At 35.5% G+C, this 16,988-nt stretch overlaps 1 protein-coding gene across 1 annotated transcript in view; it reads left to right on the top strand.

Annotated features, from left to right (window-relative positions):
- The window catches only part of map3k10 (mitogen-activated protein kinase kinase kinase 10), a 66,935-nt gene extending 54,843 nt beyond the window's left edge, over positions 1 to 12,092 (top strand). The window contains exons 9-11 of the mRNA XM_684332.10: positions 1 to 129; positions 2,172 to 2,706; positions 4,984 to 12,092. The exon at positions 1 to 129 is cut by the window's left edge and continues 110 nt beyond it. Of these exons, the coding sequence (XP_689424.4) occupies positions 1 to 129; positions 2,172 to 2,706; positions 4,984 to 5,393 (1,074 nt within the window). The 3' untranslated portion in view covers positions 5,394 to 12,092. The remainder of the gene's footprint in view (positions 130 to 2,171; positions 2,707 to 4,983) is intronic.
- The last annotated feature ends 4,896 nt before the right edge of the window (positions 12,093 to 16,988 follow it).

The following is a 16,988-nucleotide window of genomic DNA, read 5'->3' as shown; positions in this document are numbered from 1 at the left end:
ATAGGCTCTCAGGATTCAGTTTGCCGCTGCAGCCAGAGGAAGAAGAGTGACCTGCTGTTGCTGGGCTGTGCCTCTCTACTGGCCGTTGTGGGACTCGGTTCTGACATCCTCCAGTTGGGACGACAACAGGTACACACTGCGAAAAAGTGAGAAGAGTTACTAATGAAGGAAAAGAGTCTTAAGAGGATTGATTATAACTGCTTATAAAATGTTTATTGTTGTTTTATAGTTTGAATCAATTTTGTTCCAATTTTAATGATCATAAATGCAACTAATATATTGGCCAATACTGTTATCATCTAATAGTAATATTTATTGTGTTGTGTTTTAATAATTGTAAGTTAGTATTTAAAGTAATACATTTTTTAAATAATCAATGATAATTTCACAAAAATATAATAATCATATGTCTTTTTTGTGAGGAAAAGCCAAAATACATTGTATGGTTAACAGTATTGATTTTTATTCAGTAGTGCCAAATATCATTTGATTATTAAGCAAAGATTATCTTCCATGAAGATAAGGAAAAAAAAACAAGGAAAAAAAATATGTCAAGGATATCTAAACTTGATATTTGATTAGTAATGTGCATTGCTAAGAACTTAATTTGCACAACTTTAAACATGATTTTCTTAATATTACAATTTTTGAACTCTCTGATTCCAGATATTAATATACAGGTAGTTACCTCTGCCAAATAATAGCATATCACAAAAAAAAAACATATACAATATTTATATACTACCAGTCAAAAGTTTGGAATTGTTTTTTTTCATGTTTTTTTTTAAATAAAATTATTCTGTTCATTAAAGCTCCATTTATTAAATGTAATATAAATTGTTAAATACTTATTTATTTTTGTTATTTACTGTATGTATTTTCAAATTAAATTATTAGTCTGGTCGTTATTGCTTTTATTACTATTATTCATTCATTCATTTTCTTGTCGGCTTAGTCCCTTTATTAATCCAGGGTCGCCACAACGGAATGAACCGCCAACTTATAAAGCAAGTTTTTACGCAGCGGATGCCCTTCCAGCCGCAACCCATCTTTAGGAAACATTTACACAAACATTCACACACACACTCATACGCTACGGAAAATTTAGCCTACCCAGTTCACCTGTACCACATGTTTTTGGACTGTGGGGGAAACCGGAGCACCCGGAGGAAACCCACGCGAATGCAGGGAGAACATGCAAATTCCACACAGAAACGCCAACTGAGCCGAGGTTCGAACCAGCGACCCAGCGACCTTCTTGCTGTGAAGCGACAGCACTACCTACTGCGCCACTGCCTCGCTATTACTATTATCATTAATATTAATATTAATAATAATAATAATAATAATAATAATAATAATAATAATAATAATAATAATAATAATAATAATTAATATTAGAGTAACTTCTAAAGGATCATGTAACTGAAGACTGGAGTAATGAAGCTGAAAATTCATCATTAAAGTCACTGGACTAAATTAATACATGAAATTATAGACTACTTTTGGTGGTTCATTTCGCTGTGGCGACCCCAGATTAATAAAGGGCCTAAGTCAAAAAGAAAGTAAATGAAAGAATGAATAAAGCTACTTTTGAACCGTTATTTTATAGTGCAATAACATTTCACACTTTTAAAATTTGAAGAAGCTTATTTTAAAACATGAAACATACTTTTTTCTCATACTAAATTCAACATAAATGCATGTATAATATGCTATGCATTATATATAAATTAATCTAAATGTAAGTATGTTTGGAATAAACACAGCAAGTTCAATAATTCATAATTAAAATTCACATGTCATTAACATTGCTCATGTCAATGAAAAACTCACCCTAAAGGGAAATTTAAATTTATTTTAAGGGGAATTTTGTAATCTATTCTTTACAACCGAACACTTTTAATGGGCCATAATTGTTGACTCAGTAGCGGATATTCATATTGCAAATGTAGTGAAAAACCCTTCAATATTTAACCAGGGTAACAAGATCTAGTAGACAATATATATAAACGTGCCACTTTTCTTTACATACAAACAAAACTTTAGATCTATAAATGTAAATAAGAGTTCACCTTAAAAGACATACATATAAATTTCTTGATATTTATTTCTTTAGTAGTTTTGGACATTACATTGCACTGCTGTGACATTCATTCACCTGTGTTCAGATGAATCAAGATGAGCAGGACGTGCGAGAGGAGCAGCGCAAGAAAAAAGAGGGCCTGTTCCAGCGCACGGGTCGATTCAGACGCAGCACTTCTCCACCCAGCCGCACACTCTCCCTTTCCCTGTCCCACAACCGCCATCACGACTCCATCTTGCCCAGCATGGACCCGTCTCCATCAGTCACCCTCCTGTCCCTGTCCTCCCTCTCTGACTGTAACTCCACCAAATCCCTGTTGCCTTCTGATCCTGATGACTTTGCCCCGACCCCTAGTAATGCCCCTCCGGTGGTGTCACCCGCACCGGCATTAAACCCTCTGCTGGACCTGAGAGCGGAGAGCTTTAAAAGAGAGCCCAATCAGTCCCTCACTCCCACCCATGTCTCTGCAACCATGGCATTAAACCGCGGGCACCGGCGGACGCCCTCTGATGGAGCCATTCGTCCTCGAGCGCAGACGGTTGTGGGGCATCGCCGGACCCCTTCTGATGGGAGTATGCCCTTCCCGCCTGCTCATGCCCCTACTATTACACCATATACAGGTATGATTTGATGTTTGTTATTAGGTGATTATTAGTTTTTTTAATATACAAAATACTTTTGTAATAGTTTATAAAAAAAATTAATAATTAAGCTTTGGCTCAAATTTAATTGGAAAATTACACATTCATTTTTGAATTAAGTAATACAAATACTTGCATGTATGAATGCATGATGAAGTATTTTTATACATGTCACAATATAAATTTTTTTAACACGACATATTTTAACAAACAAATAAACAAACAAACAAAAAACTACGACAGACTAAATCCAGAAGAACCACATAAACATCTCCAAATCAAAAAGTGTTTATAGGACAACATTTTTTGCAAACATTTTTAAACGCAAAGGATGGTCGCCAAATGTTGCTTTTATTTAGTTAAGTAAGGGATAAAGTACATCCAGTCGGTTGTTATCACAGAATAAAGCCCAACAGGCTTATTGGCAGCCTAATGTGAATCAGAGGGTTGAAGTAAAACACTGAAGGGCTTTATTTTGCAAAAACAACTGCCTGGATGCATTTTATCTTGCTTACTACAAAGCTACTTGCCACAAAAACTATAGGCACAAAATATTGTGAACCATAGTTTATTAATTCTTTAATTAAAGGCAAAGCTGCCAGCAAATTAAGAAACGAGATCCTCAATTTGACAGCACACGTGTTCCAAACTCTCACAACACAAACAACTGAAGAAACGCAGAGGAAATTGGTCACAACACAAACAATATATTGTTTGAAATTTACGCTGAGAAAATGTTTTTCTTACCTAAGCATTTAATATGCCGTCTCTGTTGCCATCTTGTGGCGTAACAACAACCATCACTTTCTTTGGTCTGATTAGATAGGCTGATGGTGGCCGATGCACTGAAATCATAAATATTTTAAAATAGGCACTTATCCTTATTAGGGTTGTAACAATATACTGGTATGACGGTCTACCACGATTTGAACGTGCACGATTATCATACCATGAACAATTGCATATCAACGGTTTTAACCCTTAAAGACCGAGACAGCCGCCCGCGGCTAAAAATAAGTATTGCTCTTAAATGTTTAATAACTTTTGATCCGCTGATCCGATTCATACAATTCAAAGATTGGCATAAAGAAGAGAATAACATTCGCGGACTTGCAGAGGCTCCGGAATCAGTGCGGTTACGTCATCAAAATTTGACAACGCTGATTTGACAAAGAAACGCTCGTCACTGTGTCTCCGGACAAACCAGACATGATACAGTACATTGATGCATTGTCCCTCCTCCATGCCCAGATTGGTTCAAACTCGCTATATCACAACCAATAAGCATAGGTTTCGCTTTTGTTTGTGGACCAACAACGAGCTTTTTGAACAACACGGAATGAGAGATAGGCATACATTTATGCGCGGCTAAATAAAACGCAAAAAAAAAAAAGTTTTGCATGAAATAATTCTCATACTAAGTACTATTGCATGCACAGCAGCACAGAAACATGACAAAACAGTGACACAGCGAAGACGAACTGCTGCTCTTGCTGTTTTCAAAAGACGCAAATGAAGGTGCAGCTGTTTGTCTGCATTGCAGACAACCATATCCAAATCCATATCCACAGAAAACCATATCCATGCTGGCACATAAAACCTAAGGATGTTCCATATTGAATCTAGTTTCGTTATGTAACTATTTATAGTATTGTAAATATTTATATCTATTTTTTTTACTGAGGATTTGCACCATGTTTATTTGGACTTTATTTGGACTTTGACACATTATTTATTATTTTCTTATTTTTTTATTTGTTCATTGTAAGTGGTGTTGTTTATAGTAACTAAAAATATATTATTTGGAAAAAGTCAAATTTGCTTCACTGTTCTATTATTTTGTAACATTTGTAACATACCGTATACCGCGAAACCGTCAAACCGTGGTATTGTTTTAGACGATTATCATACCGTTAAAAATTCATACCGTTACAACCCTAATCCTTATAAATAAACTACATAGTTGCAATCAAAACCACACTACATCATGTTTTTCAACAGCAGCAATATTTGTCAAACTGTAGAGCGTCTCTACTTGTCGCTGTATGTGGGCGGAGTAATACACAAGGGTGAAGAGGCAGAATGAGTGCTGTTATTTGCAAAATATTGCGCAGTTATCAGCTTCAGGAACCAGACAGATTACCAGATTCAAGAACCATACAGAACTGTTGTGTGTGTGTGTGTATATATATATACACACATATTTCTTGATTGTCATTTAAGAATCTTTCACGTTGTTTATGTGTTATCCTCCAGGTTCTCGAGAAACTCTTGACATTCCACGTCTGCCTGACCCGTCTATGATGTTCCCCTCAGCACTTCGGCGCAAACCTGCACCTCCCATCCCCACACCTGAGCCAGATAGCTATACGGGCACTCTAGAGCGTCCCAAAACCCTGGAGTTTGCTCCTCGTCCCCGTCCCACCCCAGCCCGTGCCCGTCCAGACCCCTGGAAACTGTCTTCTCTGTCCCAGACACTCAGCTCTTCTCCGGGCAGCAGCTGCGACAGTCCGCTGGGTTCGGGTGACAGCGGTGTCAGTGCCGGCACCGGCGGTGTCCATCAGAGCCTCCTGGACATGGACATGGAGGGCCAGAGCCAGGACAGCACGGTCCCCCTGTGCGGACAACGCGCAAAGGCCACTCTCTGCGCTCAGCATTCCTCATAGAAAGACTCTCAGTGGCAGAGGTTTTTTCCGTAATCCCAGCAGCTCCAGTGGAAAGCAGAACCTGATTTTACTAAGCGCAACATGCTCCTGGATCAACATCTTTGATGATCACAGAACAACATTCCAATCATTCAATCAGATTTGAGGGACAACTCACAGTCTCTTTTAAAGCATTAGTTCACTTAATTAATGTACGCATCCTTTTGTTATACAAGATGTGCCTGTCTTTATTTTGTCTTTAAAAAAAGAATGTTTTTGAGGAAATCATGCAGGATTTTTTCTATACTGTGGTGGCTCCATGCACAGCTAGAGTTTTAAAGCCAACGATAAACTTCTGGTAAAGGCTTAATGTGACTATTTTCAATTGCACCAGGTTGTTTTTACAGCACTGATGTTGTGATGTATTTACAATACATTCAGCTAAATAGACTAAAGCATTCCTTTAGTTGTTCAAGCGTAAAACAAGATGAAAGAAAGTTGTAACCACTAGCGTCGTCAGTAGCAACAGCCTAGTGCAGAAATTCCGTTGAAAACACTGAGGTAAAATAAACTCACATTTTAAAAACATAACGGAGGCAAATTGAATTTAAAGCAGTGCTTCTTGTCAGATCTGAGACCCCCTTCATATTGTATATGTAACAGCAGTGAAGATCGCTGATTTTTAATGAAATCACATCTTAAACGTGACAATTTTGCAATGAAAACAGTTGGCCGTAAGCCCTTGGGCTGCCTGACTGAAAATTAAGTCTGTGAATATTGCACATTGAATATCCAAACTGGAGATTCGGTGTAGCTGTATAAAAATTTAAAGGGATAATTCTCCCAAAAATGAAAATTCAGTCCTGTTTGACTCTCACAGACACACAAACACACTATACTACATATAAATTACAGACACCAATCTTTTTTTATTATTGCAATGGATGATCAACAGTAAAAAATTTTAATTGTACCTCTTCCCAACCGGGAAAACAAGCATAGTGTCATGCATGTATGTACATAATCAAAAAAAGTCATTATAATGGAAGTTAATGGGGCAAAAACAGTCACAAACATAACGAAAGTGTAGTAAATTTACCCAGAGTGTATTGTTGATGTACACTCACAGGCCACAAAGATGCCCGTCTGCATACCTTGGTTGTAACGAGTCGTTATTTGAGTTACTGTTACCTTTAAATCAGCTCAAACCAGTCTGGCCATTCACCTCTGGCATCAACAAGGCATTTGCACCTACAGAAATGATGCTCTGTAAACCCTAGAGATGGTTGTGCATGAAAATCCCAGTTTCTGAAATACTCAGACCAGCCCATCTGGCACCAACAACCATGCCACGTTCAAAGTCACTTTAATCACCTTCCTTCCCCATTCTGATGCTCGGTTTGAACCGCAGCAGATCGTCTTGATCATGTCTACATGCCTAGGAATTTGCATTAATGAGCAGTTGGACAGGTGTACCTAATAAAGTGGCCGGTGAGTGAATATGTATTAAAATAAGATTTGTCACCAAAAATAATTCCACTAGCTGAAAAGCAGTAAAAAAAATTATGGCCAAATTAAGACTCGAAATCACCGCAGAGTTGATGAAAACCCAACAGCACATAAGGATTAAAAATGAAAAATAATTTGTAAAATTTTTTAAGAATATTACTGATTGTTTGACTGGGAAAACCCATTTTCTGTGGATTGGGATCATTTAGAATCTTTTGAGGCTTCAGTTTTAAAAAATTCTAACTGCTGAGCACCATAGTTCACAATATGGAGAAAAATCCATCATGTTTTCCTCAAAAACCTTCATTTATTTTCAAAGTGAACTAATACTTTAAATTCAGGCTTACAATCAGGGTTAACTGCTTCTACATCATCGTTGTTAATCACCTTTTATTATCTTCAGATGTTCAGAATAACTTAGAAGTAGATTAGGTTTATGGGTTTGTATCTCATTTTTGGACAGAAAAGATTTTTTTCCCAGAATCAACAAAATATGTTGTTCCAGGAACGCGCCTGACTCTGCAAGATCAGGATGTGTGTGTCCTGAAAAAGCTGCCCTCTGCAGTGGCTAAACAGAAGCCTTGAGGACGGGTTAAGAGCTTGATTTGTTCATCTCAGCCCGTCCGCAGTGACTCATTGTCTTTGAGTTTAATGGTTGGTTAAGTGGGGCCAACAGTGAGAAGCTTTATTACACAGAGCAGGAGAGGCCAGTCTATAACTTCTGTAGCTCTGTGATTCTCTTGTTTGTCCATATCTCTGTTATCACAGGCCCGTCTCTCTCTCTCTCTCTCTCTCTCTGTTGCATCTTCGTCATCATGGTCTCCGTATACACACAACCTCAAAGAAAAATGGCCAATAGTTTTTTGGCATCATTCCCTCCAGTGTGTACATTGTAAAGTTTGGTGATGCTTTCCGTGTTTATAATCAGGAGATCGGTGTATGCAGGTAACTGCGCTGACACAGGAAGCTCTTTTTATTATGATATATTAATACAATTTGAGAATTGGTGTACAATAAGAATTTTATATTTTTCTTTTTTGGAAAAAAACAAAAACTAAATCCTCTCAAGGACTCATGGCAGGAACTAATCAGAGTCCAAATGTGAAGCTTGAGCAGATGCTTATTCTTTATGTGTGGGGGAACCTGGCATAAGGGTCAGAAATGAATGGGGGACTTGAGGCAAAGGTGCACCACACATTTAAAAAAATGCACATTTCCTCATCATTTATCACAATCTAGCGATTCTAAACTTTTTATTTTTTTTATCTTGTCAGTTCAACACAAAAGAAGATATTTTGAAGAATGTTGGGGGAAAACCTGTTTCCATCCAAATATGGCAATTAGACTTGTGCTTAAAACATGTTGCAAGACACTGTCGCCTTACAGCAAGAAGGTCGCTGTTTTAAGTCCCGGCTGGGTCAGTTGGCATGTCTCAATCAATCAATCAATCAATCAATCAAGCCTTTATTTGTCACTACACTTTAGTATAGCGAAATTGGACCCCCCAGACCATACACAAAACATCACAAACAACTTTTCAGGGGAGACAGATCTTAGGAGGTAGCATTTAGAAACGAAGAAAGATACATTTGGACAGTTAGGCTAAAAAAAAAACCCTCAGCTTGCCCTTGATTAGGACAAAGTGAGAAAAGGGAGAAAAACAGCCCTATCTTAGCATAAGCACACCGGCAAGACACAACATAGACAGAGGGGATGGGAACAGGGGTAATGGAAAACAGTCCGTTGAGTGCGGGCAGCCAACTGGTCCAGCAGCCATTTCCGGCGCAAGTCACAGTCCCGTCCACGCCCCACGTGGGTAAAAGCAACACAAAAGAAGTGTAGAGTTTGCATGTTCTCCCCGTGTTCACATGTTTTTTTTTTTCCAGGTGCTTCAGTTTTCCCTACAGTCCAAAGACATGCAGTATAGGTAAATTGATTAAACTAAATTGGCCATAGTGTTTGTGTGTTTATGAGTGTGTATGGGTGTTTCCCAGTACTGGATTGCAAATGAAAAGTCATCTGCTGTGTTAAACATGTGCTGAATAAGTTGGCGGTTCATTCCGCTGTGGTGACCCCTGATGAATAAAGGAAATAAGCCGTAGGAAATTGAACAATGGCAGTTCTGTTGAGTGTTGGATTTTCTCATCTCTCTCACAAGTTATATAATAATATTATTATTATCAGAGGCAGATTTAGTGCTTTTGAGGCCCTAAGCCTCATACCCTAACCTGCCTAATTAACAGGCAAGGGGCCCAAAGTTAAAACATTTTTTTATTATTACTTTGTTTTTTTTTTATAAAATTCAATCTCGTTTTCTACATTTTATCTTTATGCAAAATAATAGTGACATGTAAAGCACCTTGTCAACTTTGAAAACTATTTGTTTTCTTAAGATGAATTGACAACTATTAATTCATTTTCTTGTCAGCTTAGACCTTTTCGCCACAGCGGAATGAACCGCCAACTTATCCAGCAGGTTTTTACGCAATGGATGCCCTTAAAGCTGCAACCCAACTTTGGGAAACATTCACACACACTCATTGACACACACACTCTGGACAATTTAGCTTACCCAATTCACCTGTACCGCATGTCTTTGGACTGTGGGGGAAACTGGAGCACCCGGAGGAAACCCACGCAAACGCAGGGAGATCATGCAAACTCCACATCAGAAACGCCAACTGAGCCGAGGCTTGAACCAGTGACCCAGCGACCTTCTTGATGTGAGAAGACAGCACTACCTACTGCGCCACCACGTCGCCAAATTGACAACTAAACATACTAAATGAACTATTTCATTTTTAAAACTAAATTTTTACTGATTGGACTGCTGGACTGGTCCCAGATTGAAGGCGGGGAATACATGTGCTCAGATTTGATTACATACGTTAAATAAATTTTTTAAACCCTCACTGTACAAAATATATATAATTTATGGTATCATTTATACTTCTAGGTATTTATTTGGGGGCCCTCGGATTTCCTGGGGCCCTAAGCGGCTGCTTACCTTGCTTATTGGTTAAATCCACCCCTGATTATTTTTAATATTAATTAATGTTTGACACAGTAGACACCACAAAAATTGAATACGATGATTCTTAAAAGTACTCCTATGAAGCTAAAAGCTATTTATTAAAGCTAGATATTGCCTCTTAATGGAAAGGTTAATTTCTGACCCGGTTTGGCACTTTCCATGAGTATGGTACTCTTTGAGGCTTAATTATTAATAGTTTGTTAGAGGCATACATTACTAGAACATCTTTTATTCCATCCTAAAATTGTTATTTTAACTTGGCCTTTTCAATGTATCCAACTAATTTAAAAGTTACCACATTGTTACATTATTTATTATACATTTAAATGACCAAAAATATCATAATCTGTTATTATAAATTAAAAAGCTAGGGCCTATGCTATTTTTCCCCTTAAATATACAGTTGAAGTCAGAATTAATAAATCCCCTTTGAATTTTCTTTCTTTTTAAATATTTCCTAAATAATGTTTAACAGAGCAAGGCAATTTTCACAGTTGTCTGATAATATTCCTTCTTCTGGTTAAAGTCTTATTTGTTTTATTTTGGCTAAAACAAAAGCAGTTTTAAAATTTTTAAAAAACATTTTAAGATAAAAATTATTAGCCCCTTTAAGCTAGATTTTTTCGATAGTCTATAGAAGAAACCATCATTATAAAATAACTTGCCTCATACCCTAACCTGCCTAATTAACCTAGTTAAATCTTTTAATGTCACTTAACGCTGTATAGAAGTGTCTTGAAAAATATCTAGTCAAATATTATTTACTGTCATCATGGCTAAGATGAAATAAATCAGTTATTAGAAATGAGTTATTAAAACTATCATGTTTAGAAATGTGTTAAGAGAATCTTCTCTTTGTTAAACAGAAATTGGGGAAAGAAATTAACAGGGGCTAATAATTCAGGGGGTTTAATAATTCTGACTTAAACTGTCTTTGAAAGTCTGTGATGTTAGCTAAGGCCTATTTATTTGGTCAGAGATGCAGTAAAAAGGCTGTTACTCCAGTCTTCAGTGTCACATGATCCTTGATTTGGTGCTCAAAAAAACAGTTATCACCAATGCTGAAATAATGGTGCTGTTTAAAATCAGATGAATGAATAGAACACCAACATTTTTGAAATAATAAATATTCTGTAACAAAGTCTTAAATGTAACCTTTGATCAATTGAATACTTCCTTAAAGGTATAGTTCACCCAATAATTCAAATCATTTACTCAACCTTCACTTCTTACAAGCCTGTTTTCAAACCTGTTGTTGAACAAAAGAAGACATGTTAAAGAAAGATGGAAATCTGTAACTATTGACTTTCATAGTAATGTCTTTAAAGTCAAGGTTACAGCTTTCCAGCTTTCATAAAAGTTACAAATCCTACCGGAAATGATTAATACAGTTCATAACAGTTGCTTTGACCTCCTGATGTCAACATTTTCTTGAAGGGTTTTGTACCCTATTTGTGGAAAGTGCCTCTTATCCACTAGACATGCTCCGCTCATTTCTCCTCTTCTCTTCTGGAGTGTTTACTTCCCCCTCTTGTTGTAAAATCATCGGAAAAGCCTCAACACAAGGTCAGCTCCTGTGAGCCTTTTGAGGAGAAATGGAAAAAAACGAAATGGGGATTTTTTTTTGTAACAATTGGCAATAAAGAGCAAACATGTACTACCTGTTTTTTACGAGCGTGTACCAGACAGACACTTCCGTTCCTCCTCGAGTGATGTTCTTCCTCCACCTACTGATCAATTCAGCCGAACAGAAAGGAACAGTGTGTATGTGCTAAACCACGTCTGACCAGTGCGTCACCACAGAAAGCCTTTTGAAGGACACCGTCATGTCAGGCCACATGTGACGAGATGCTTGATGACATTGTATTCATGCAGGAAATACCGGATGTTCTTTTGACGGCCTAAGAAACACACACTGGAGGGGTTTAAAATATGTTGTGCTGAACCGTTAAACCTGGTAGTAGACAGTATTTTTTTGACTGTCCACCAATGAGTATGCTTGTAAGTGTGTGTGTGTGGGAGTGGATGATGGGTGTGTGTGTGTGTGCATGTGTTTTTGTGTTTATTGTTATCATTTGTATGGGGTAATTCTCTGTGCAGGGGTTGAACAAACCCCAATCCCTTATTTCCTGTGTGAGGAACACTAAGAGTATTTATTAAAATAATTGTTACAAGCAGTGGTGTGTTGGTTTTGAAAGCCATTTTCTGTTGTTCTGTTTGGGTTTTGTGACTATGCACGATTTTGTTAAAAAGACTATACAGCTGTTTGCACCGGGTGAAAAAAACACAACCTAAGCTTGTTGGCTGGTTTTAACAGATTTATTAAAATTATATAATTTTTAAACTCATTATTATTAATAATAGTATTAACTTTCAGTTAAGGAGCTAACACAATCTAACGGCAATTCATAACTTTTTGATTTAGTGGCTAATTCTTATTAATTCGTTTGATTTAATTTGTACAATTTATTTATTTATTTTTATTAAAGAATGCAAATATACAACCACAATCAGGAGATCGATATAAGTGACATACAAAGGAGAGAAATACAAATTACATTAGCTGCAGAAAGAAAGAAAAAAGATTAAAAAAACAAAGGAAGGGGTGAGTAAATTACAATTGTATAAAAGTGTATGAAATTAAATTAAGAGCATTAGGAAAGCGTTCTAACTCAAATCAGAGTCAGTAGACAACAGTTCTTCATATAGAACCAGGAATCTGACACATTTTTTGTTTTTACATATACGGAAAGATTTGAGCAGTGAGTCAACTTCAATCAGAAAATGTCGACAAGTAGGAACTGAAGCCATGCATTTTAGCTTATGTATAAAATTTTTTAATTCGTACAATTTAGTACGATTTGCTCATCCCCCAATGACGGCTGGGTTTAGGGGTGGGGTTAGGTGCCACGCCTCCTTTTTAAAACCGTACAATTTCATACCACTGAACTCGTACGAAATCGTACAAATTAGCCACTAAATTGCCAAAATGAAAAATACTTACGTTTTCTCGTGAGATCAGGCTGGGTTTTTCAGGTTAAATTACTTTATAAAAAGTATTTTCTACATTTGTTAAGGTGGTAATCAAATATATATTACATATTGGGAATTAAAGGGTGGCATGATGCTTTCGTGGTTAACACTCTATATATATATATATATATATATATATATATATATATATATATATATATATATATATATATACACACACACACACATACATGTAAATATACAGTGCTCAACATAATTGAGTACACCCCATTTTGAAAATTAATACTTTTATCCATTTCTCAGTGAATATAGGCAATGTATTTTGGTGCATTTAAACAAAAGAGATTTATTAAACAGATAAATTTATTAAAATAATATTTTAGTCACCAAACATTGAGAAACTGAAAGATAATACAATTAAATTCATGCAAAATATTGCAAAAAATATAAATACAACCTATAAAATTCCGATAAAATTTTTCTAATTTTATTGCTTCTCTTGATTTTTCCTCGTTTTAAAATTTGTATTTTATATTTTTCTATTACATATAAATTTGGGTGTACATGTTTTTGACCGTTATCATAAGTTATTTTGTTAGATAAGCTCCAGATTTGGCTTCAGTACTGACTAATCTAATGTAAATGCACAAATATTATATTGTATAGCTTCTTATTTAAAATAGGAATTTAAAAGAGAGATTTCAAGTCGAGCTTTATTGTCATTTTGCTACATGTGTGGACATACAGAGCAACACAATATTGCTTTTTGCAGGACAACGGCGCTCTATACAGTAGAGTAATCATAAATACAAACACAACACTGGACATAAGAACTATTATTTAAAAAACTAGCATATACTATAAAATAATATAAAACACTTAAACCATAAGACAGGCTCTAACTTTTACAGACTGAACAATGTAGTGCAGGATGTTGTGCAAGAGAGATATTAAAGGCGAATATTGCGCAAAAGAGGTATTTAAGGTTTAATATTGTGTAAGAGGTAGGCCTATTTAAGGTTGAAGCAAGCTGTGCAACATGATTGTAGTAGCAAACATCACTTTCCTTATTGTGTCCTTGTAAGATGGAGTTTAGATAAAGTGTCAGGTGCATAAGAAAGAAGAGTGTTGTGGTTTGTCACGCCCACTCACCTGAATGAAGCACCATTTTGAAATGTGCAATGTTTCCAAGAGACATGGAGTGATTAAGAAAGTGTCTATAGTGCAAATGTGCAACCTGGTGCAAGAATCAGAGAGAAGAGAGGGGTGTACTAACCTATGTGTGTTATAAATATATAAATATGATAATACATTGTAATTATTTCACTTTAAAAATAACAGTTTGCAATATTGCACAGCATTGCACAGTTAAAATAACTGGAAATATTTTTTAAATACAGCATTTACTTATTTTATAAAATATATATAAAATATTTTAAAAATCAGATCGATTTTTACTTTTTCATCTGCTTTATTGTTGGTTTAGCCTTTTTTATATACATTTATGCATCATCTTAAATTTTAAGATAACGCTTTTTAAAAAGTTAGACTATGATCTCATTTATCTAAATTAAAAATATTTCAATATGGTGTGTATGGTAAAGGGGTGTGTATGGTTCAGAAGACCCACCCCTCACTGACAAAGGTCTAGAATACCATTCAAGAGCTCATTTGTTCTGTTTTGACTGCTATGCCATCATAAACAGTGAAAATTACCTATCAAAAAAGGCTTAAAGACCAAGCCGAATCCTCTGTTGACTGTTGCTTCGGTGTGACTCCAGCTAATCAGTTTTGGCCAATGCTTGATTTTACAATCTGACGTAAGAGAATCTTTCGCTACTGCATTATTTTTAAATGAAAACATTTTACTGGTTGCCTATTCTTGAAACAAAAATAAAGAAGAAAAATTTGTAAAGCACCAAAAGCAGACCATATTGAAATTGATTTGAATACTATTTTGGCTATTGTTGTAATCCAAGAGCTTTCAAATGTACTTTTTTTTACAAGCGAGGCTAGAAAAATCATGAAGCTCTACATTATTATTATTATTATTATTGTTAAGTTTGAAGTTATCATTCAAATGGACAAAATTTTAACTAAGGAAATTCAAATATTATGGCCAGTTTTTTAATTTGCCAAATAAATGACAATAGACTGCAGTTTTTAATTTAAAATTTCAACAGATTCCTATTTTGTCTAATGATATATGATGTAATAAATATGTATTACCATTTTTGGTTTATCAAAAAGTGTAGTTATGATGGCCATCCAACAAGCTAATTCAGCTAAATATATTGCATGAAATGTCACTAAAATGCAACATTTAAATAGAAAATTAAGAGAATAACTGAAAAACAAAGAACCACCCCTTACACTAGGCTGGTTTAGGGCCTGTATTAATATATTTAAACATGTAAACGTGTAAATGCAGTATCAAAAATGAAACATTTAACAATAGTAAAAAAGGTATTTCATAGCCTTATGCTCATAAATATTACTTTTGTACCGTATAAATTCGGTCATTATGCAAGATCATTGTGTCTTTTACATATTAGGGTTTCAGGATCTCGCAAAAGGAAGAAGGTTTTTGGTGGGTTCATGACATTGTAAAATCCTGCATTTTCAAAAATGACCACTAGATGTCAACCCCCACTGCAAGTTGAACATTAATGACGCAATACATTTAGAGAGTTTAGTGTTTTTTACTGAAATAAATTAGCTTAATTATTAAATGTATTGTTTTTGCATCTAAAATAAAGGCTTATGTTAACTAAAATGGTATAATTTAGCTTTACGAATTTGACAATAATATGACACAAGATAAGAAACAAAGGTGTTTTTCTGTCTCCATCGTGCACGTGCTCGGCTGCGCGCGCTCTCAAGACAGGCACTGGTCTGTTTACATCAGCGATTGTTCTCTGAGAACAACGAGAGAGTCCGAACTGAGGGTTTTCTTTCCACACAAGCTAATAAGTGGACACAGAAAAGGTTGTGTATGTGTAAAAGGGGGGATCAGGGGTAGGCCAAAGATGGTCTCCCCAATGGTAGGCTACGTTTCCAACTTGTGACAAGCAGAGTTTAATCATGGTTCAAACAAATCTCAATTTTATTTCTTACATTAACTATTTAAAACATTGAGCTCAACATCGCAATAAAAATGTTTCTTTAATTAAACAGTTTTTCTAGTAGCAAAAACCAGTTAAGGACACCTTCCCAATTTTGTACTCATAAGGTCTTAAAGCATCATCCCTACAAATGAGCAGGTAGATAATGGATCAATGTGTAGCCGGTATCACCCTAGAACACCATACATTTAGCCACAAAAGGAAAATACAGACACAGACAAATCATAATATAGAGTCAAGATCAATTCCCCCCAAAAATCCATACAAACATAAGCCTCACCCACAAATGGCATAAACCAAATTAGTAAAACTAGGTGGTTATACTAGAAAAACAAACCACAAAAAAAGAAAATACATAGGACAAAAAACATCAAAACAATATCAATACAAATACCAAGAAGACTATAAATCCCACCTGCAATCAACAAAAATGAAATTAGTTATCAGTTGTTATTCTTGGTTGTTATGTCAAATAGGAACCACTATGTAGAACCCATAAACGTTGAAAACGAAACCCTGCAGGGCGCCGGACCTCCAGGAACGAGATTGGTGACCCCTGTTCAAAATCATAGAAATATAATATAATATAATATAATATAATATAATATAATATAATATAATATAATATAATATAATATAATAGTTTCCAGAAATTTATGAAACATGCTAAGTGAGTGTATTTGTTTAAGTAACAGAGTTACAATTGCACTTTGTTAAAATTTTAATATTTTCAAATTATTTTGTAATTTTTATTTATTTAAAGATTTTATTTGATATTTGTGAATTTTATCATTTTGAGAACACATTTTGGAGTCATTTTCATTTATTTTCCATGGTTAACCTGCACATCGCCCCTTTTTTTTACCTCTTGTGTTGCCGTAGTTTATCTTTTCCTCTTCCTTCTCATAATGGCGATCGAGACCGGAAGTAGGGAAAAGTTTGTTCCGGACAGGT

This window comes from Danio rerio, chromosome 18 (genome assembly GCF_049306965.1).
Source record: "Danio rerio strain Tuebingen ecotype United States chromosome 18, GRCz12tu, whole genome shotgun sequence".
Taxonomy (NCBI): domain Eukaryota; kingdom Metazoa; phylum Chordata; class Actinopteri; order Cypriniformes; family Danionidae; genus Danio; species Danio rerio.
Note: the sequence above shows the minus strand (reverse complement) of the source record. Positions and strands in the feature narration are given on the sequence as shown.